This window comes from Lipotes vexillifer, unplaced genomic scaffold, assembly GCF_000442215.2.
Source record: "Lipotes vexillifer unplaced genomic scaffold, Lipotes_vexillifer_v1.1 scaffold278, whole genome shotgun sequence".
Classification (NCBI taxonomy): domain Eukaryota; kingdom Metazoa; phylum Chordata; class Mammalia; order Artiodactyla; family Lipotidae; genus Lipotes; species Lipotes vexillifer.
In genome coordinates, this window is record NW_006769677.1 from 5,693,416 (window position 1) to 5,716,756 (window position 23,341).

At 35.1% G+C, this 23,341-nt stretch overlaps 1 protein-coding gene across 1 annotated transcript in view; it reads left to right on the plus strand.

The window, feature by feature from the left end:
- The window catches only part of PRKD3 (protein kinase D3), a 67,692-nt gene that overhangs the window by 39,961 nt on the left and 4,390 nt on the right, over positions 1–23,341 (plus strand). Inside the window, exons 6-15 of the mRNA XM_007445787.1 lie at positions 1,812–1,889; positions 4,575–4,758; positions 6,067–6,190; positions 8,547–8,624; positions 9,812–10,088; positions 12,928–12,980; positions 15,508–15,580; positions 16,622–16,728; positions 21,156–21,317; positions 21,554–21,652. Coding sequence (XP_007445849.1) covers positions 1,812–1,889; positions 4,575–4,758; positions 6,067–6,190; positions 8,547–8,624; positions 9,812–10,088; positions 12,928–12,980; positions 15,508–15,580; positions 16,622–16,728; positions 21,156–21,317; positions 21,554–21,652 — 1,235 coding nt within the window. The remainder of the gene's footprint in view (positions 1–1,811; positions 1,890–4,574; positions 4,759–6,066; positions 6,191–8,546; positions 8,625–9,811; positions 10,089–12,927; positions 12,981–15,507; positions 15,581–16,621; positions 16,729–21,155; positions 21,318–21,553; positions 21,653–23,341) is intronic.

Below are 23,341 nucleotides of genomic sequence, written 5' to 3' on the forward strand. Positions count from 1 at the left end.
AAAGAACATTAAGAACAGATGTATAAATTCTAGCCAGCAGATAATTTTAGTAAAGGTAGTAAATAACACCGTTCTGCTGAGCAGAACAGAAACATTCTAAAACCACATGCAAAAAAAAGACAGTATTTTATAAAGGAACTAAAATAAATATGTAGATTAATGAATTTTGAAATAAAATCAGTGAACTCTACCACTGGGTTATTAGTTTAACTTCTTAGAGCTCTAAAAGAATAATGTTTTATGCTTATATTGGTTCAGAAAGTATCAGGTTATATTTCTCTTTAAATATTTTAGTTATCTATGAAAAAAATCATAATTTAATTTAGGGATCCTTGTATTTTTGTAATATGAATTAAGATACTTAAAAAGTAAAATAGTCATTTTCATTCACTTGTCAAGCTAAGAAAAAAAATAGTTAAGATAAAACAGTTATGCTGGAACGTTTAAGAAAACATACAATTCTAAGAACAGCAGTTCATTTATTCATTCATCTGTTTATTTTCTACTTTGTTATGTTAAAATTTCAAGGCATCTTATATAAGCATATATAGAATAAAAGAAAGCATAAACTAATTAATAAAAACATGGGTAGGAATATAGAGAAGTATAAATGCCTGTCATTAGAACCTACATACTTGGCTGCAGGTGGGCCACAAATTTGGCTCTACATTTCAAAGGGAAAGGGAAACCTTGTTATTTTCAGAATTTGCAAACCTCATGAGATAAAAAACTAATTATTTAAGATGTATGCAAGATATTAATATTAATATCATATATGAATTTCTTAGGGTCTCTTATTTTTAAAGACATTACTATATAATGCAAGTTTTATCCTCCACCAAAATATTAATTTCATGGGGCTTTTTCTTGTAATGACCTTTACCCTGTGCTATTGGCATGATTCCCAGAATTTTCTTGAATCACAGGGGTTACAGAATTATTCTAAAGCAGGACTTGAAATTATTTTTACCCATTTATTGTTGGTAGAAGTATTTTGAAGGTTGTGTTAGACAGTAGTTATAGCAGTGGGTCTCAATTTTAGTATTAACTAAAGAAGTCATTAAAGCACACATTTCTCAGCCCCACTCCCAGAGTTACAGATGATAGGGGTAGGGCCCAAGAACATGCGTTTCTAACAAGTTCTCAAATGATGCTGCTACTGCTGGTCCGATGGCCACAGTTGGGGACCACTGAGTTACACAGTAGTATGGTACAGTTGGGATCTGACACTGATCTGCAGTGCAATCAGCTCTGAGGTTCTTGCAGGCTGAACAGAGCCATTTTGTAATGCAGGTGAGAGACCTTGTGCATGAGAAGCTCAGGCCTTCCTTACAGGGTTGTATGGGAAAGCCCTTACTAATTCCTAATAAATGGTTGTAGAATTGCAATCCCTTTTCTGCATATGCACCAGGTCCTAATAATTAGGAATTGAAAGTAAGTGCCTGACCTATGTTGGAAAGGAATTTAATCAGCCTGAGAAACTCTTAAGGGGTATGTGGATAGAAGAATGTGAGGTAAGGGAAGGAAACATGGAGCTGCAGCAACATTTTGTCAGTGTTATACAAGTAGTATAAACTTCATTTTACAGATATAGAAACTGAGCCCTGAGGGATTAAACAACTGTTTAAGAGGTGGTGTCAGAATTTGAAACCAGACCTTTAATCCAAAGCCTGTGTTCTTAGTAGAGGAAATCTTTATTATTTCATCATCATTATTAATAATACTCTGTGTGTAAGTAAAGAAAGTCTTTAACCATATTCTGATACTGCCTGACATTTTTATATAAATTAATAAGGTGAATATTTTATTAGATTGTAAATTCAACTGCCATAAACGATGTGCATCAAAAGTACCAAGAGACTGCCTTGGAGAAGTTACTTTCAATGGAGGTAAAAGTCCTTTTCTTAATTTCCAGAAAAGATCACAATTCTTTTGTGTATTATCTTTGTATAAGGTTATATTTGTATATTTTATTTTGCTTACTTTGTTTTTTAACTTTTTTCTGATTTAATAATCAAGCAAAATACAGAGATCAGTAACAGTATACTTTTAATTATACCTTTCCGTCTTTCCTTTAACCACCTACCACTCTGTAGTCTAATGTGGCCAGTGGTGCTGCATATCCTCTTTTATCTTTAATACTTATTTTATAACCCTGCTGTTGGTCTTAGAACTATTTCATATTTCTAGTATTTATTGACTGCTTACTGTATGCCAGGCACTGTTCTAAACTCTTTACATATATTGACATTTAAACCTAAGAACAACCTTTTGAGATAAGGACTTACAGATGAGTAAACTTAGACACAAAAACATTAAATTAAATAACTTGCCCCAAAAATACAACCAATAAGTGGTAGAGTTGGGATTTGAACTCATATGGTCTGGTTTCTTAGTCCATAGTCTTTTAGAACTTAATGTACTGTCTCACTTTCTCTTTCTCCATCAAATAATTATTAGCGAAACATTTTTGCTTTTTACCGTTTTTTTGTTTTTGTTTCGTTTGTTTGTTTTCTCTTTTCAAGATTATATCACTCAAAGTGATTACCGTTTTTGGAAGGAAGGAGTAATGACTCTAAACTTGCAGCATAATTTTTCCGTAACATTTACATGACTAGTAAAAATTGAATGTAAGTAGTTCTGTAGGAGGAAAAGCATAAGGAGTGGAAATTAAACTCCTTAAGAATTTAACATTTTCTTTTATGGCATGTTTTCTGTGGTTGCTACTTAACACCATTGACAGAGCATGATTGGTTTTCTCATTTCAGTTGCTCGGAATTGATGCAGTTTTTCAATGATTAAGGTCTTTTCTAGATTTATCTAGTTCATGTATTTTTGTACTTCTCTACCTTTTGACAAATGGATATGAAATACTACTTTATTTATTTTAATGTGCGTTTGTCTTTATATTAACGAGTTTGAGCATCTTTCAGATGTTTACTGGTTAATTATGGGGTTTTCCCCTATAAATTACCTGTTCATATGCTATATATTCTACTAATTCTTTGTCAGCTTTATTGAGATATGATTTGTATACCTTACAGTTCACACATTTAGTTTATTCACAGTTATGCAGCCATCACTACAGTCTAATTTTAGAACATTTTCATCATCCTGAAAAGAACTCCATACCTATTAGTAGTCACTTCCCATCCACTCTTCCCCATTAGCCCTGGCAACCACTAAATCAGCTTTTATCTCTATGGGTTTGTCTATTCTAGACATTTCATATAAATAGAATCATACAATGTGTAGTCTTTTGTGACTGGTTTCTTTCATTTAGCATAATGTTTTCAAGGTTCATCCATGTAACATGTATCAATACTTCATTCTTTTTTTATTGATGAATAATATTCCTCTGCATGAATAGACTACACTTTATATATCCATTCACCAGTCAGTCGATGGTCCTTTGAGTTGTATCTCCTTTGGAGCTATTATGAACAATGCTTCTATGAACATTTGAGTACTGATGAGTATGTATGTTTTCCTTTCACTTGGGTAGATAGCCAGTAGTGGAATTGTTGAGTCATATGGTAACCCTGTGTATAACATTTTGAAGACTGCCAAACTGTTTTCCAAAGCAGCTGTACCATTTTACATTCCTACCAGCAGTGTATGAGGATTCTAATTTCTATGTATCCTTGCCACCACTTGTTATTGTCTGTCATTTTGATTATTGCCATCCTAGTGAGTATGGAGTGATGTCTCATTGTTGTTTTGATTTGCATTTCCCAGATATTGCATAACTTTTTATATACTTATTGGTCATTTTTACATCTGCTTTGGAGAAATATCTATTCTCGTCCTTTGCTCATTTAACCAGGTTACTTATCTTTTTATTATTGAGTTGTAAGAGTTCTTTAAGTACTCTGGATACAAGTCCCTTATTTGATATATGATTTGAAAATGCTTTCTCCCACACTGTGTGCTGTCTTTTCACTTTCTTGAGGTATCATTTGCAGCAGAGAAGTTTTTAATTTTGATGAAGTCCAATTTATTTATTTTTTCCTTTGTCACTTAGGTTTTTGATGGTATATCTAAGAAGGCTTTGCCTAACTCAAGGTCACAAAGTTTACTCCTATGTTTTCTTCTAAGAGTTTTATAGATTAAGCTCTTACATTTAGGTCTGTGATCCACTTTAAGTTAATTTTTGTAATTGGTTTAAGGAAGAATTCCAATTTCATTTTTTTTGCATGTAGATGTCCAGTTGTCCTAGCACCATATATTGAACAGACTATTTATTCTTTCTTCATTGTATTGTCTTAGACCCTTGCAGAAAATCAATTGACTAGATGTGTAATAGTGTTAGCTAATCTTTTACTTTGCTTCTAGTATCTTTTGGCATGTCAAAATTTTAAATTATAATGCAATCAAATTAACTTTCTGCCTCATGGTTTGTACATTTTATATTGTCCTAAGAAATATTTCTTTATCCTGAATCATAAAAATATTTTTCTATATTTTCATTTAAGAATTTTAAAACTTTTTTTCACATTTAATACACTGTCTCTGTTTAGGTGTATTGATAGTCCATTAATATAAAATTCTGAATTCATTTAAAACTTTGCCAGAACCTTCTACTCTGGGAACAGATACAGATATACCAATGGATATTGACAGTAGTGACATGAACAGTGATGGTAGTCGGGGCTTGGATGACACAGAGGAACCATCTCCCCCGGAAGATAAAATGTTCTTCCTGGATCCATCTGATCTTGATGTGGAAAGAGATGAAGAAGCTGTTAAAACAATCAGGTAACGTGTGTGTAAGGATTGCAAGCTACTTCCAAATGCAGGGCAGTCCAGGAGCTCTGTTAAGAAAGAACAAGCCACATCTCTTTAAGTGGGACCTAAAATGTAATTTAAAATCGGTTAAATTGTGCCTAATACTTCTACATGTACCACAGTATTTTTCTGAAATAAATTATATTACTCTTGCTATCCACTCAAGATGGGAAGGTATGAGAATCCTGTTTTCTCAAAGAGGAAAATGCTTTATTTAAATATAGTCTAGATATAATATCTAGCTGTAGAGCATCCACCACAAAGTGCCAAAATTGAACCATCACTTGAAGCAACCAATTTCTTCACACAGGCAGATTACCTGATGGAAACACCAGTAAGAATCTGTATCTGAGGATGTTGCACAAAGATGATGGTGATGAATTCAGGGACAGTTTTCATATTACAATTAATCTGACTATTAGCACTTTATAAAAATGCTACCAGATTATAAGACTTAAATATCTTCCTATGTTTATAGAAATTCAGTTTTTTATAGATACAGCCTATAGGATATACTACTTTGTGATAAAATTTATCATGCTGCCTAGGGTAGGAAGATTTCTAGCAGCAATCCCAAATGAGACCCTCTCCCAGGCTCCAGATTTTCCAAATGGGGAGGATTCTTTCTACCCTATTCATTGTTTTCTTTTCTTTTCTTTTCTTTTTTTAATAAATTTATTTATTTTTGGCTGTGTTGGGTCTTCGTTGCTGTGTGCAGGCTTCCTCTAGTTGTGGCGAGCCGGGGCTACTCTTCATTGCGGTATGCAGGCTTCTCACTGCGGTGGCTTCTCTTGTTGCAGAGCATGGGCCCTAGGCTTGCGGGCTTCAGTAGTTGTGGTGCATGGGCTCAGTAGTTGTGGCTCGCAGGCTCTAGAGCGCAGGCTCAGTAATTGTAGCGCATGGGCTTAGGTGCTCCGCGGCATGTGGGATCTTCCCAGACCAGGGATCGAACCTATGTCCCCTGCATTGGCAGGCGGATTCTTAACCACTGTGCCATCAGAGAAGTCCCTCATTGTTTTCTTATGTTTTGTGACCCTCCAAAAAAATGTGATGACAAATAATGATGACTTACAGTATTATCTTAGTCTTTTATAAATTAACTATGTATCATCATAACAGGATTAATTTATTTTCTTCTTAAGCCATTGTTTGTCTTCCTAAGATATTTTGAAGAATTTTAGCTTAATTATCTTTAAAAGGGCTTCATGAGCTTACAGTATTTATGATTTTTTAAGTTGAAGTTGTAAATATTTGTCATAAATTTAAAATATTTTTTAGTCCATCAACAAGCAATAATATTCCGCTAATGAGGGTCGTACAATCCATCAAGCACACAAAGAGGAAGAGCAGCACGATGGTGAAGGAAGGGTGGATGGTCCATTACACCAGCAGGGACACCCTGGTCAGTAATCACAGGCATTTTATTATGGTAGTGAAACTTTGTTATGTGCTTTATTTTGTGCATTTTTAAAATCAAAATGAGAAGGAGATATGTATTAAGACATCACAGTACTGGAATGATCATTACATTTGTAAAGAATATTTCAAAGGTGGAATATTTAATGTACTATTTTTATAAACTGGTAGAGCAGTAGAGATTCAAAGCGGGTCTGGTGGTATAACACCAAATGCACAATCTATGAAAAAAATAATTGATAACACTGGATGCATTACAGTTAAAAACTTCTGCTTGGAAAAAACAATGTTAAAAGATTGAGAAGACAAGCCACAGACTTGGAGAAAATATTTGCAAAAGAGACATCTGATAAAAGACTGTTCTCCAAAATATACAAAAAACTCTTAAAATTCAACAGTAAGAAAACAGATAACCTGATTAAAAAGTGTGCCGAAGACCTTAACACGTACCTCACCAAAGAAGATACTTAGATGGCAAATAAGAATATGAAAAGATGCCCCACATCATATGTCATCAGGCAAATTAAATGCCAATTAAAACAGTGACATACTACACACCTGTTAGAATAGCCAAAAACCTAAACACTGAGAACACTAAATTCTGACAAGATTAGAGCATCGGGAACTTTCTTTGACGGCTAGTAGGAACACAAAACGGTATTGCCAACTTTTGAAGACAGTTTGGCAGTTTCTTACAAAACTAAAATGCTTTTACCATGTGATCCATATGTTGTACTCTTTGCTCTTTACCCAAAGGAGATAAAAACTTATGTTCATACAGAAACCTGCATATGGATATTTTTTTTTTTTTTTTTTTTTTTTCTTTGCGTTATGCGGGCCTCTCACTGTTGTGGCCTCTCCCATTTGCGGAGCACAGGCTCCGGACGCGCGCATCGGCAGGCGGACTCTCAAGCACTGCGCCACCAGGGAAGCCCCTGCATATGGATATTTATAGTAGCTTTATTAATAATTGCCAAAAACCTGGAAGTAATAAATGTCCTTCAGTAGGTAAGTGGATAAATAAATTGTGGTACATCCAGACAATGGAATATTATTCAGCACTAAAAAGCAATGAATGAGCTTTCAAGCCATGAAAAGACATGGAGGAATCTTTAATGTATATTACTAAGTGAAAGAAGCCAATGTAAAAAGATTACATACTGTATGATTCCAGCCATATGATATTCATTCTAGAAAAGGCAAAACTATGGAGGCAGTAAAAAGATCACAGTTAGGGGTGGAGACTTGTAAGTATGAATAGGCATAACACAGAATTTTTAGGGCAGTGAGAATACTCTATATAATACCATGATGATAGATACATGTCATTATGCATTTGTCCAAACCCATAGAATGTACAATACCAAGAGTGAACCATAATATAAACTGGACTTTTGTGATTATGATGTGTCAGTGTAGGTTTATCAGTTGTAACAAATGTGCCACTCTGATGAGGGGTGTTCATGATGGGGATGGTTACACATGCGTGGGGACAAGGGAGTATATCGGAAATCTCTGTATCTTCCCCTTAATTTGCTGTGAACCTTAAACTGCTCCAAAAAAGTAAAGTATTAATTTTAAAAAATAATTTAAAGACACACGTAAAAAAAAATTCTGCATGGCAAAGAACAAAAGCAAAGACAAATGACAAACTGGAAAAAGTATTTTCACCTCATATTCTAAACAAGTGGAAAAAAAGACCAGAATACAATAGAAAAATGGGCGATGAATATGAACATTCACAGACAAGGAAATACAAATGACTTTTAAATGTAAGATCTTGATCTCATTTTTAATAAAAAATACAATTTTTAAAATTTTACCAAAATACCAATTTTTATTTATCAGTGTAGCAAAAGATCAAAAGGTCTAGTAACATGCTGCATTAGTGAAGGTTTGAGCAAGTTAGGCATGTTGCTGATGAGACTGTAAATTCGATCAAATCTTGTGCCAGATAATTTAACACTGTCAAGTAAAATGACATGTGCATGTATCTCTTTACCCAGTAAGCCAACCTTTAGAAATTTAGCCTATAGGTAAATTACATATCTGTGTGTGTGCAATACATATGTATTTGTGTATGCATGCATAAGATTCTTGCAAAGGAATCCCCAAAACCTAATAACATTGCTTGCCTGGAGTAAGGGTGGGAGTGAGATAGGAGTGATGATGGAAGTATACTTTTCACTATATATCCTTTTAATTCTCCGAATTTTGAACCTCACGAATTTTAAACCTATTCAAAACTACAAACTTATGGATAGAAATGAAAAGGAAAGGAAAGTTCAGGCACTTTGGAGGAATCATTACTTTTGAACCTCACAGTTTTATGCTCTTTATAGAGAAAGAGGCATTATTGGAGACTGGACAGCAAATGTCTAACATTGTTTCAAAACGAATCGGGATCAAAGTATTATAAGGTAAAGATTTCACATCTTAAAAAAAATATGTACATTAAAATACTGTATGTTTTCCAAATATATCCAAATAATATTGATTAATTGTTATATTGGCTTATACCTATTACAGCTGTGCCTAATGTAGTTTATAGAAGTCACTGTTAAGTTCCTTGTTGAAGCAACTGTCCTCTACTCTTCCATTTCACTCCCCATAACAGCCCTGCTACCAAAGGTTGTTTTTGTTGCGTGTTTGTTTTTGTCCTGTCAGGTTGCTGCTGCTTATCTTCTGGGTGCCAAATGGTCCTCCATATCTGTGGATGCCTAACCATTTTATACAGTGGACTTGAGCATCTGTGGATTTTGGTATCCACAGGCAGTCCTGGCACCAATCCCCCTTGCATACTGAGGGATGACTATACTATGATTTAGATTAGACTGTTAAGAAAGTCCCATGATCATTGCTGGTCCAGTAGAGGCAAATGTGGTATTCGGCATTTCTCCCATCTTCCATTTTACCTTAGACTGCAGTTCTTAGATCCTTCTTTTGGCTCTTCTTTTCCTTTGTATAGTCCTCTTTGCTTGAGTTGCTTCACATTTTGCCGTGTCACAGACTGATGCCAAACAAAATTGTCAGTGTAGCAGTTGTATCAGTAAGAAAAAGTATAGAAACTAATGAATTGCTTTGAGCTGGTTGGGTTTTGTTAAATAAGTTTTTTGCTTTAGGAAGGGGACTAAACATAAATGATTGTTACAGTTATGGACAGAACCAGAATGGAGTGCTTGAATAACTTAACACTGACATTCTTTTTTTGCTGCTGTTATTTCTGTTTCGTACTCCTTTGGGGCTGTATCTTGTAGATAGCCAGTAGAGTAGTAGCTGTTGAGTTGATTCAATGAAAACTGGGAAATGACAAGTGTAGTGGCAATTGCCCTCCTAAATCCTTTCCTTCCTTTCATTCTAATGATCTGCTACAGGCCAGAATCACTAGCTTGATTATTACACCCCATGCTCTGCCTCTGGCATTGATGGACATGCAGATCATTCAAAGCAGATACCATCATTAAGACTTGACTGTATGTTCCATGTGTCACGTACTTGTGTTTGTCTTAATGGTATTCATTAGAAACACATATCTTTGATTGTTTAGTGTATTTGAAAATTAAAAAAAGATGTATTCATATTTTATAATGCTTAATTTTTGCTTCAGGAAATTCCACTTTCAGAGATTCTTCGCATATCTTCCCCACAAGATTTCACGAACATTTCACAAGGCAGCAACCCACACTGTTTTGAAATCATCACTGATACTATGGTATACTTTGTTGGCGAGAACAGTGGGGACAGCTCTCACAATCCTGTTCTTGCTGCCACTGGACTGGGACTTGACGTAGCACAGAGCTGGGAAAAGGCAATTCGCCAAGCTCTCATGCCTGTTACCCCTCAAGCAAGTGTTTGTACTTCTCCAGGGCAAGGGAAAGATCACAGTAAGCAATAAGCTTGTTGATGGCTTTTTTCCCCCTTTGGTTCTTATGCATTTTGTGGGTGTAGTTGTGTTTCTGTATTTATTTTTAATGCTCATTTTAAGCTTTATTTTTAGTAACCAATACCATTAGTTAATTCCTTTATAAAATTATGTTGGTTGTAGTATATGTATACAATCCCCAGAGCTAGGTTCCAGAGTCAGTGTCACTACACTTAAATTCTGGTTCTGCCAACCTGTGATGTGATCTTAGCAAGTACTTTCGTTCTCTGTAATAGTACCTACTTTATAGGGTTGTCAGCATTAAGTGAAAAAGAACCATAAGGTCTTGAGTAAACTACTAGTATTAGTATTTTGCTTCATGGTGGGATTTTCAGGCTATAAAGTGTTACAGTTCACATACTCAGGAAATCTGTGAAGTCAGAAATGCTGTATTTCTTTTAACTGAATTAAAACATTCAGAAACATTAAAAAAATATTGAAACACATGTCCTTTGCACTGACAAAATTTATAAAGTAAAACCTAAATTTGATAAAGGTTCAAGTGAACACTTAATCAGAAAGCCATAGTAAAATGTTACTTTCCCCTCCATTGGCATTATTTCATTTATGGGGAAACATCATTCATTCATTAGACAAATAATATTTAAATTGAAAGAGGTATCAACCATTTTCTTTTTTTCTTCTTTTTTGGCCACGCTGCACAGCTGGCGGGATCTTAGTTCCCCGACCAGGGATTGAACCCAGGCTCCGGCAGTGAAAGTGCTGAGTCTTAACCACTGGACCTCCAGGGAGTTCCCTCAACCAGTTTCTAAATGTTCTTTATTTCAGTTCAGCTATGCTACTTGGTATACCTGTTCTCGGCATTATGCTAGGCCCTGAGCTAGAATACGAAAGAAACACAGAAAATTTTAAAGCTACTAAGGGAAATAGGACATAACGTATATAAGTGTTAGATGGTAGCATAAAGCAGTAGAGTGCAAAAATGAGTAGTGCATTTCTCGAGGAACTCAGATATGGATAGGAAGAGTAAGCAGAGACTTCATGATAGCGGAGCCTGATTTGAACCTTGACCTTGGATCTCAAGTAAGTTAGGATAGGCAGAGCTAACCTGGGAGGGGTGGAGGGGGTGTCACTGGTGTTGAGGAGACAAGTGTGATCAAAGGGATGAGGGTAATGACCATGAAAATGTTTGGTGTTGAATATTGATTCCTAAAGATTGAATAAATGGATATTCACAGTGCTTCTTAAATTTGAGGAGATTTTAGACAGAACTGTCTGATATTCTAATTAAAACCATGGACCTTTTCCCCCAGAAAATAATGCGGGCACATAACACACAAATTTTATATATAAATGGATTTAGGGACCTTCTCAAGCCCATCCATGGACCTCTTCCCTAGGGTTAAGAGTCCCTAAAAACAGGTTGCAGAAGGGCTAAGAGTGAGAACTCTGGAGGATGAAAGCCCAGTTCTGCTGCTTTACTAGCTTCATGTTCTTGGCCTCTTCTGTTCTCTAATCTGAAAGGGAAATGATAATAAATGCATATGATGCACTTCGCATCATTCCTGACCCATTAGTGAAACTATTACTGTGTTGCTGCTGCCACTGTCCTTGTAACAACGTGTCTGGAGTAGAGTTCTCCTGGGAAGCAACAGAAATTAAAACTGGGTGAAGTTAGACAGTGGAGGCCTTCGAAAGAAAATAAAATATTGACTTAAACTAGGAAACTGGAACTACTGAAAAGCAGAGTTTTAGGCTCATTAATTTAGTTGATGCTGTGCCTTTTATGTCTGTTTCATTAATATTTAATTTTTGGATTTTTAAAAATATTTTAAAATTGGCCTAATATTTTAAAATGCAGTTTTTCCACAGTCATCTTACTTATTTTTGATGTATAGTTGCTTATATTTCCTTATTAATGAAGTTTTGCATTTTTATATTTGGGATTATGAAGGAAATTTCATATCTTTGAGTTGTCACTGAGATTCTAGATTTTTGACTAGTCTCTTGCTTACTTTCCAAATTTCCCTTTTTCCTTTTTCTTGTCAGTTTCTTCCTTTGTTTACCAAAGTAATAACAGACATTTAAACTTTAGAGAAATATGTAATATGAGAAATTCCTCCCTATACACATGTGACACATCCCCCTATTCCCAATCATGTATCTCCCCCCTCAGAAAACCATTATTAATAGTTTGGTGTATATGTCTTGATTTGGGGATGGCTTGTGGGGAGGGGAGTCTATACTACATTGTTATAATTTTATTTTCACACAAAAATGTATTATATATTTTTGTCATAAAAGATGTGTGATCTTCTTACAACTTGGTTTCAACTATTTTATATCAGATATATTTCAATGTCAGTATATAGATATATATAATTTTTATTTTTTATTATGACAGTAATACTTTTTATGCATTTTTTAAAATGCAAGCAGTCTAAAAGTGTATAAAGATTAAATCTTTGTCCCTCAACCCCACCTCTCTCACTCACCAGAAGTAATATTTTGTTTTCGATTCAAATGCCACTACACTTTTTAACTTAATAATGTCATAAATAGCTTTCTGACTCAGTTCTTATAGCCCTACGTCCTTAAATGTTTAGATAGTATTCTTTTGTATGAACGTATCATTTTATTTAACCAGTTTCCTGTTGATGGATTAGTATTGTATATGGATAAATTTTTTTTTAATTTTGTTTTAATGAATGTAATTATATTAAGTGTATGTTAGTTTTTAAAATTTAATATATTGTGAGCATTCACATGTCAGTAACTATTACTACTAAGTTATGGACTAACAGTTTTTTTTTTCCATACATCATTCTTATATTTTACAGAAGATTTGTCTACCAGTATCTCTGTATCTAATTGTCAGATCCAGGAGAATGTGGTGAGTAAACATTACAGCTAAAATATGCAAATTGGGTGATTAAGGAAAATAAAATGTGAAAATCTTATTAGGAAAATATAGCCCAAAGTGTTACGCAGTTTGCCTAAAGACACTAGGCTAGGCTGTGTGGGTGATAACTTCCCTGAGGAGTTCTGCTTTATGAAGGAAACTGAGGCAGTTTCCTTTTAAATTATGAAAATAAAGTTAACTTTTTGTAAGTGCCATTAGAATATCACAGAGTGATAGACTAGTTCAAAGAGAAGGGAGAGGCTACTTCTTTCTGGGTCAGAGCCGAGAAAGCTCCTCAAAGGAAGTACAACTTGAAATATGCCTAAAAGGATGGAAAAGAGTTTTGACACAAGTGCTGAGAGGATATGGATGGGGGAACATTTCATGCAAGTACAGAGAAGCAGGAAATGCAGGACTTTAAGGAAGAGTCAAGACTCACTTCAGCTGGTGTATGTAGGTACATGTGGGGGATTACGGTACAGATCAGCATACTTTCTATAAAGGGATAGAAGTAAATATTTTAGGCCTTGCAGACCATATACAGTTATGAACTCAACTTGGCCGTTGTCGTGAGAAAGCCGTAGGCAATACTTAAAGGAATAAGCATGGCTGTTTTCCAGTAAAACTTTATTTGTGGTCATATATATTTGAATTTCATATAATTTCATGTTTCACAAGACATTATTATTTTGATGTTTTTTAACCATTTAAAAATTAAAACTGTTCTTAGTTCAGGGGCTGTACAAAAAGAGGCAGCAGGCTGGATTTGGCCCACAAGCCATAGTATGCCAACCCCTGGATTAGCTAGAAAAAGAAGTCAGAAAATTGTTCATTAGCTATATATAAATTTCTCTGATAAAATCTCTTATTAACTGGGGTATCCAGCTGTTATTGTTCTATAACATGTAAATGTTGTTGGATTTTCTAAGATTGCAGTGAAGACTGATATCCAGTAGTGCTATGGGAGATAGAGGGTTTCAGTGAGATTTAATCTGTGTGTCTCTTGTCCTAGGGGTAGGTAGAATAGGTACCAGATTATTGTGGAGAGAAAGACGTTTTCTCATTTCATTTTTACAGATAAGAAGACCAGTCCCAGAGAATTCAGCTTACTTACGATTACCTAATTTAAACAGAAGTTAAGATTTGTGGAATTACTTTTATTTTTTTTTTGCGGTACACGGGCCTCTCACTGCTGTGGCCTCTCCCATTGTGGAGCACAGGCTCCGGACGCGCAGGCTCAGTGGCCATGGCTCACGGGCCCAGCCGCTCCGCGGCCTATGGGATCTTCCCGGACCGGGGCACGAACCCGTGTCCCCTGCATCGGCAGGTGGACTCTCAACCACTGTGCCACCATGGAAGCCCGGAATTACTGATTTTTATATGCCAGGCACTGGATTTGACACTTTGTATATATTCTCATTTAATTCACTTAAAAATCCAGTGAGATAGATGTTATTATATCCACTTTACCAATGAGGAATGAGGCCTAGGAGACTTGGTTTATCCAGTCACGTGACTGCAGTGAGACCCGCACTGTCTGGGAATGTAACACCGAACGAGACAGGTGTAGTCCCTGGCTTCATGGAGACTGTAGCACATACCCAAACAAAAGACAGACCTTGACTGAAGACCTGTGGGGAGCGTTGCTGAGCGCCTTCCAGGAGCTCTCTGACAGCGACAACCACTAGCGGAGAAAAAGGAAGACGAAAGGGAGGGGCGGAAGGGAGGAGATAGAGGAGTGGATTTGAGCTACACATACTCTTTTCATCAGTCTTTAAAAATTAGTCTGATCTCAATAGTATGAACCTTTGAGTTTTTCTTTCAAATCAAAGATAGCAAATCTCTTTCATGGTAAAGTAGGTAAAACTTCGTTAATTTTTATGTTAATTTACTTTTTATAGATCACTACTTAATAAATATATATATATTATTTTTTTTGGCTGCTTTGGTTCTTCATTGCTGTGTGCCGCTTTCTCTAGTTGCGGCGAGCAGGGACTACTCTTCGTTGCGGTGCGTGGGCTTCTCGTTGCGGTGGCTTCTCTTGTTGCAGAGCACAGGCTCTAGGCACACGGGCTTCAGTAGTTGTGGCTTGTGGGCTAGTAGTTGTGGCTTGCAGGCTCTAGAGCGCAGGCTCAGTAGTTGTGGCTCACGGGCTTAGCTGCTCCGCGGCATGTGAGATCTTCCCAGTCCAGGGCTTGAACCTGTGTCCCCTGCATTGGCAGGTGGATTCTCAACCACTGCGCCACCAGGGAAGCCCAATAAATATATTTTTTAATTCAAAGCATTTTTTTCCCAGGGGTCTTCTTACAGAATACATTATAGTTGTACATTAAGAGTCATAGTATTAAAGTTGGGCTTTTTTAGGACATAGAAAGCCTATATTTCATAAAATATTTTGTGAAAATTAGTTCCGTCAATCATAAAAACTAAAATGTATTTAAGTATTTGAATGAAAAGAGTCAGAGATGTTGACATTATTTCATAGAGGTAATAACACTGCTTACTTTTTCCTAAATAGGACATCAGTACCGTTTATCAGATCTTTGCAGATGAGGTGCTTGGTTCAGGCCAATTTGGTATCGTCTATGGAGGTAAGCAACTACAGCCTTTTGCATATTGTAGATAACATAGAAGAATTATGAAATTTAAAAACATCTGCCAGCTGTTAACATCTTGTCAGTTTCGTCAAGTGGTGTTTTTCTCAAAGGTTAACCTACATACATTTAGCTAAGCCCTTTTCACTATAACTGAGTATTAATTCCTTAATTTAAACTAAGAACTTTAAAAAGTAACAGAAAGAATAAGAAAATTCACAGTAGTCTTTATCTTTTCTTGTAGCTTACACATAAAGATGTTTGGGAAAAATAAATGGTTTGAAGTTTGTGTTGGACTATGAAAGTTTGTTTATTGAAGTATATGCCCCACTGGTTTTCCCACACAAATGGCACCATTTGTCTACTATTGGCATGAATGGTATCAGGTCTGAAGACATGGAATCTTATCCAGCTGTGACTTCCATTGGCAAAGTCATTTAACCTCACTGTGCCTCAGTATCTTCATCAGTTTAATGGAGCTAATAAAACCTGACCTGCATAGTTCACAGGATTTTTAATATTCATTAAACCTAATATATGTAAAAGTACTTTATAAGCTATGAAACAAGGTATAAAAGGAATGTTAAACCCTTTCATTCCTTACTGAGACTAGTTGGCCTTTCTGCCTGAAGGCTGTATAGTTAAGTCACTCTGTGCTGATCCAGTGAACCTAGAATAAAATTAATTGGTACAATGTTTCTATCTTGACAGAATTTCTAAAGACTAAGTCACATAGTTAACTATCATTTCTTTAATAAAGTGGATTATTTTTCAGCAAACAGGTTCATTTCAAATTTCCTGCTGTTTCAAATAATGAAACAGCCTTTATTAGGGGCAATTACTATAAGGGAAAATATAATTTATTTCTTAAAATTAAAGATAGTGATGGAGAAAGAACAAAATGAGCTGAAAAAAAGAAATACAAAAATACATACATATCAATTTCAGTTTGTGGATAACTTCCTGATAAAGCTTTTGTATTGTATGTGGGATGTCAATTTGTGTCTTCTTTCTTTTCTGTACTTTTTTTAAAAATAGGAAAACACAGAAAGACTGGAAGGGATGTGGCTATTAAAGTAATTGATAAGATGAGATTCCCCACAAAACAGGAGAGTCAGCTCCGTAATGAAGTGGCTATTTTACAGGTAAAAAAACCCAAAAACAGTTGCTTTGTATTTGTTTTAATTTTTGATTTATGAGTTTTTAAATCCAAGTCTATTTAGTGTGCTGATAAGATTTTGGTTTTTGTTTTCTTTGTTCTCATTTTTCTTCGTTCTCATTTTATGACCTTTTGGCTCAGTGAGAGGCTGGTGAGCATCTGAATTAACTCCCTAAGTTTTTTTTTTTTGAAAAGGCAAAATTAGGTTACAATAATCTACGAGTTACAAGGACTGCCATTATGGTAGTAGTTTGTTTAGAACACATTTTCCTAAGGAAAATCTTAAACTAAAAAAACTCAAATTTCATTCTTAATTCATCACTCCATGAGCTCAAAATACTTTGATACTTCTACCACCATGTTTCATTATAATAGTTTAGTCCATTAAGGTATATTTTTAAAGATATATTGGCAATGACTTAAATCCCATAAAATAAATTACTGTGTGTTTTTATTTTAGCATTTTTATCTCTTTTGGACGTCAATCTAGAAGTGTAAAATTTAGCTTTATTTTTCTGAATATCATATAATTAATTTATAATATGCAAATATTTATTAATTCATTGTGTAGCTTTTGCATAGTATTTAAGAAATCATGGTGATATAATAGTTAATGCTGTCAGAGCCCCATTTGCTTGTGGGTGAAGTTCAAGAAGACACAGCCTATTGAACTTGTGCTTCTTTGGAGAAGAAGGTAAGAAACTTATAAACATGTAATTAATTTTACATTTATTACGTTATTGGTCACTGTTAGTAACATTTGCCTCACTTTTTTTCAGAGGAGTGATAATCAAAAGATTGTGGTCTACAAGCTACCTGTGGTCACTTCAAGGCTGCCTCCTCCTATAAAGCTACCTTTGAAATAGGATATTAACAGCATTCAGACTCTGCGTTAGGGTTTGAATATACTGTTAGAGATCTTTTTTCATATCTAATTTTGGACTGTTTCTCAATATCCAATCATTATGCAAAAAAATAAATATTAAGAATTTATTCATAAGGATTGATTTTTCCTTGTCATTTTAAAAAATTTTTATTGACGTATAGTTGATTTACAATGTTGTGTTAATTTCTGCTCTACAGCAAAGTGACTCAGTTATATATATTCTTTATATTCTTTTCCATTATGGTTTATCACAGGATATTGAATATAGTTCCCTATGCTATACAATAGGACCTTGTTTTTTATCCATCATATATATATTAGTTTGCATCTGCTAATCCCAAGCTCCCAATCCATCCTTCCCCCACCCGCCCTCCACCTTGGCAACCACAAGTCTGTTCTCTATGTCTGTGAGTCTATTTCTATTTCGTAGATATGTTCATTTGTGTCGTATTTTAGATTCCACGTAAAAGTTCTCCTTGTTACTTTGATCACATCACAAACACAGCTCTGTACCAAGCACTGAAGCTTTTTTCCCACATTATCAACTGCAAATCTTAATAACTAAATATAGGAATTTCCAGATAATACACAATGTAAACACTTTATTATTATAGCCCTCTGGTTATTTTCAGAATGAAAATATTTCAGAATTAAATAATTGTCGCCTGTGGGATTTTTCACTTTCATTTCACAGGGCTATAGTAATGTCAAGTGTCCTTTTGCTCTTGCCTGAAGAGGGTAGTAGAGTAGTGGGAGAAAAGGTGAGGCGCTCTCGTGGCTCCCTGTGTAAAGGGGAAAACGTTCTCAGAAACTTAAGAGCAAAATTTCTAATTTGACCGTTGTTGTATAAATTCAGTATTTTCCCCTTCTCTTCTTGGAAATCACCCAAAAGCTACAAGAAAAATGATAAACAGAAAAGCATACTCTGTCTTTAACAAAAATAGAAAAGAGTTCAGCCCTACAAAATAGGTGGAAGTTTTTCCAAAAACAGTGGAAATGGACCAGGCAAATGTAGGAAGAGGCACCACAATAAAAACTGGTTTTGCTGGCTCTTTCTGAGCTCTACAGTTGTGACAGCCTCTCTCTAGTTCCTCTCAAATAGAAGAAAGCCAAGGGAGTCATGATCTAATAAGATTTAATTCAAGAGAAAACACATGAAGTGAATTGAAGTAGGGCACTCTAACAGTGGAAGAGTGGAAATCACACTAAACCAAATGGCATCAACATCATCTATAAAGGAAAACTAGAGACCATACAGGGAGGAACAGACAAGCACATTAGTAGTCCATGACAGATGAAATAGACAAAGCTAAGTAAGAACACAGGAGGCCTAAACTGTATAAGGTAGATCTAACCAGTTTATGTTGAACACTGTACCCTAAAAACAAGTACCCTATTAATTAAAAGTAGAATAAACAGTACTTTTTGGTCTTAATGCACTAAAGCTAGAAATAAATTATAAAATCAGAAAACAAAAACTCCCACCACCTGAAAAAAAATTTTTTTTGAGTCTTAATTCTTGAATCAGAGAGCAAAATCAAGATTGGAGTATTTAGAAAATAATTGTGGAAATACTGTATATCAGAGCTTTTGGACTATTGCTCACAGAAATCTTGGTAACCTCAAATATTTAATCAAGAAAAAATGAACAAAAATAAATTAAGAGTCTAACTCAAGAAGTTGAAGGATGAACAGTCAACCTGAGGAAAACAGAAGGAATTAACAAAGATAAAAAAGTAAATTAATAAATTTAGTATAATAAATCCAAAAGTTGATTATTGGGCGGGGGGGGGGGAGTGGATAACAATAAAGTAAGTGTCCAACCGAATCAAAATATAAGAAGATATAACAACATTTTGGAGAGACGATCACAAATAACTGAAAAAATTTTAGGGAATCTTAAGATACTACTATCTTGTGCAACTCTGTTAGATAAACTTGAAAACCTGGAGAAGATGATTCTCTATGAAAGTATAATTTACCAAAACAGACTCGAGAGGAAATAGGACATTTAAACAAATAGAAGAAGTGGTTAAAAGAATTTATGTTACAGCATACATCTGTTTTTGTGTGTGCATGCATGTGTTTCCAAGGATGGTGGGGGGGAAAAAGAAACTTAAGAAGTAGTCAACTGCAACATAGGGGACAGCCAACCACACTTCCAGCTCTAAATCAAAGTTATGATGTTCTGAATCTTCTGCTTACTGCCATTATCATGCCCCACCACTGTGGGGTATTTCACTTTCATGTATCTACTATAAGATTGTGTTACTTTTTATTTTGCTGCCTGGGACACTATGTCATTAACTTGTTTTAAGCTGATTAGTAAACAGTATTTATCTTGCATTTGCTCTTCGCTTTATAAACATTTTTAAAACACCAACCATGATTCAGAAGTTGAGCTAAAAGTGAGTAAGACACAGTCTCTGCTCTCAGAGAACTTACTAGGCTACACAGTAAGACACATATACATGTAATACAGTACCATGGGATAAGCAGTGCTGCACAGAGTGCAGTGGCAACTACTGCAGTAGTCTGGAAGAGAGGTAATGTGAGCTAAACTGGAGGCATTACAGTGGGAATTGAGAAATGATGGTGTATTCAAAACACATTTTAGAGATGGAGCCCAACTTCACATAGTCCGAAAAAAAGTTTGCCCTCTTGGCATACTTAGATACCCATAGTAAGGAAAAAAAAGCATAAGAAAAATATATTTCTGTTAATAAGTATTAAAACGTTTAATCACTTGGGCCAGTATTTAAGACGGAATAAGAAGAATGAAACCAGACTACTGAAGATATTAAAATCCAAACAGAGGAATTCAGATTTATGTCCAGAAAGAAAGGACCATTGAATGTTTTTTGTGTATGGCTGGCTTCTCAAATTGCTTTTGAAGAAGTTTTGTTTCTTTTTTTAGTATCAGTTAAGATAGATTGCTTTTTTATTAGCAGATACAGTATCACATTCAGCTTTGTATTTCTCCAACCTTGTTAACCTAGTAGTGCTTAAGAAAAAGGGGTGATGGTAGTAAAGAGATGCTGAGCCTAAAAGAGGGAAGACCAAATCAAGGTATAATACAACGAGATCAAGACTTAGATAAATAACTACCTTAAAGACAAAACCACCAGTTTGAGCTAAGACCCTCACAAACAGCCCAAAGCTCTGTGTAATTGGCTAAACTTTGATTGGCAGTTGGTGCCTATTCATGGACAGCATAAAATTAGAGTACTATCAGAAGATTAAAAAGATGAGAAGGAAGGAAAAGTAGTAGTAATGGACAAGGGCATTTATATTGGGAAAACTGGGAAGATATTCTTTCCCTTCGGTGCATCCACTCTCCAGTACAGAACTTGGAAAATCAAAATCTATGATCCTTTTAATTTTGTTTGCTTTTATTTATTTTTGTAAGCTATTTTTTGCTTTCTGGGCTGTTATTCCATACAATTAATTGCAGCACATTGTTAGATATTAATATTTGCACAAACTTTTACTCAAGTTGGTCACATAAATATCCTGCAACTCTTCAGAATTTGCACCATCCTGGGATTGTAAACCTGGAATGTATGTTTGAAACCCCAGAACGAGTTTTTGTAGTAATGGAAAAGCTGCATGGAGATATGTTGGAAATGATTCTGTCCAGTGAGAAAAGTCGACTTCCAGAACGAATAACTAAATTCATGGTCACACAGGTATTTTAACTTTTTTTGAAACTAGAAAATAATAAAAACTACAAGAAATGGTAGTGCTTTTACATATTGTAACATTGTGGGAATTGTTAACTTTGAAGAACAAAGTAACACTTTTAGTTAAATCTTGATGAACTGTAGTGGACTTTTTAAATTATTATACCACTCAAGGGGTCCAGTTAGTGTTTAGCTGTGATTTTTCCAGAAATAGAAAAAAAATCTGTTTTCTTCAATAACAGATACTTGTTGCATTAAGGAATCTACATTTTAAGAATATTGTGCACTGTGATTTAAAGCCAGAAAATGTGCTCCTCGCATCAGCAGAGCCATTTCCTCAGGTGAGATATTCTCCAGAACCTTTTTTAAGTACGGTTTTAAGTATCTGTCTGACAACATTATGAAGTACCCACGTAATGAAAGGCAGTGCTGTAGGTTCAGTACATAACCATCTTACAGAAAAGTTTCTACCTTATAACTGCCATTGAGGCTTTATAGCTGAGTAGTCTGAATTCAGATTTTACTAATTATATTGCTTATTTTCATGAAGACTTTTTAGACTTAATGACTTTTTAGACCAGTTCTCAAGGAATAATTTTTTTGCACTTTTTGCACAATTCACCCCTCCCTGTGGGTTGGGAATGAAGTAGGGAGAGTTAGCCTTGGTTGGTGCTTGGTGCTCAGGACAAATTCCCCATGAAATGAAACAAACTGAGGGATCACCCTGAAATGAGAAGACTAGATTTTGGTTGAGGCAGGCAGCCAACACTTCTTCCTCTTTAGAGTACTATATTTCAAACATTTTCAGCAAAACCTATGGAAGAATTACATTTCCCATCACCACCAGTGCTCACATGTGTGTGTATTACGGTATGTATGTGTGTGTCTCTCCTGCGTGTGACGCATTCTTTTTTTACTTGGCTAAATTTCATTTCATTAAAAAGTGTTGATCTTGATCCAAATTTATTTCATAACCAAAAATAGTTATTAACCCAAAGTTTGAAACATTTGTCCTGAGGAATATATGTTGGTGGTACCTATGAATATTTCTCATGATTGTCATCAGCTAGAATAATCTGTTGCCAAATTATTGTTTAGTACATTTAAAATACAATTAGACAAGTGGCTAGAATAAGGACAACAGATGACTATTTCACTTGGTAAATACAACTCAGATTCTCTTTCAAGAAAAAGATGTATTTAGAAAAATTATTCAACTCTTTTAAGGAAGTAATCATACTCCTTTTGTAATGCCTATGTGAATAAAAGTAATCCTCTATCTTTGTGAGGTCAAAAAGCTTCCATAAGCATTGGTGCAGTATTTTAAAGAATTATTATTTCATGTATTATTTCATTTGATCTTCAAGAGAGTATGAACAAAGGATGTACACCCCTACAGCTAAGGCTAAAACGCCAGCTTTCTGACCTCCATTAGGAACAAAGGGAAAATAATGTCACTTACTTGATACTCTTTTTTTTGGTCAAGTGCTAGCCATGGCCCCTTTTCTTTATTCAGTTGCCAAAATGCCAAGTCATCTTTATCAAAATGCTAACTGAAATATGGCATTTAATGAAAAAAGGTATTTCTTCATGGTCAGTAATCTTGTTTTTCAAATATTCAGAGGAAGTAGTTGAATTCAATAATGACACAGAACAAATATCATCATAAAAACATGTATGAAGGTCCGTCTTTGCTTTCCACTCACTGTTTGTACCACTGGTTTGTAGAGGCCTCTCAATTTATCTTGAAGTTTTTAGTGAAGACATTTTGTGAATCAAGGCATTTCCCCTGGACAGTACTTGGCATTTGCTTGTTCAGCATGGATGTATCATTAATCACCAAAATTTGAACCTCGTAGAAGATGGGCAGCAAGATAAGTATTCCGAGCTCTGCCAATCTTATTCCATTTCCAGAACTCTCTTCCCAAAGGGGCATGGTAGTGACTGCAGCTACCCCCAGATATAACTTGTTTCAAATCTGAACATCTAACTAGCAATATTTTGTTCCATAGTCATAGAAAACACTCTTT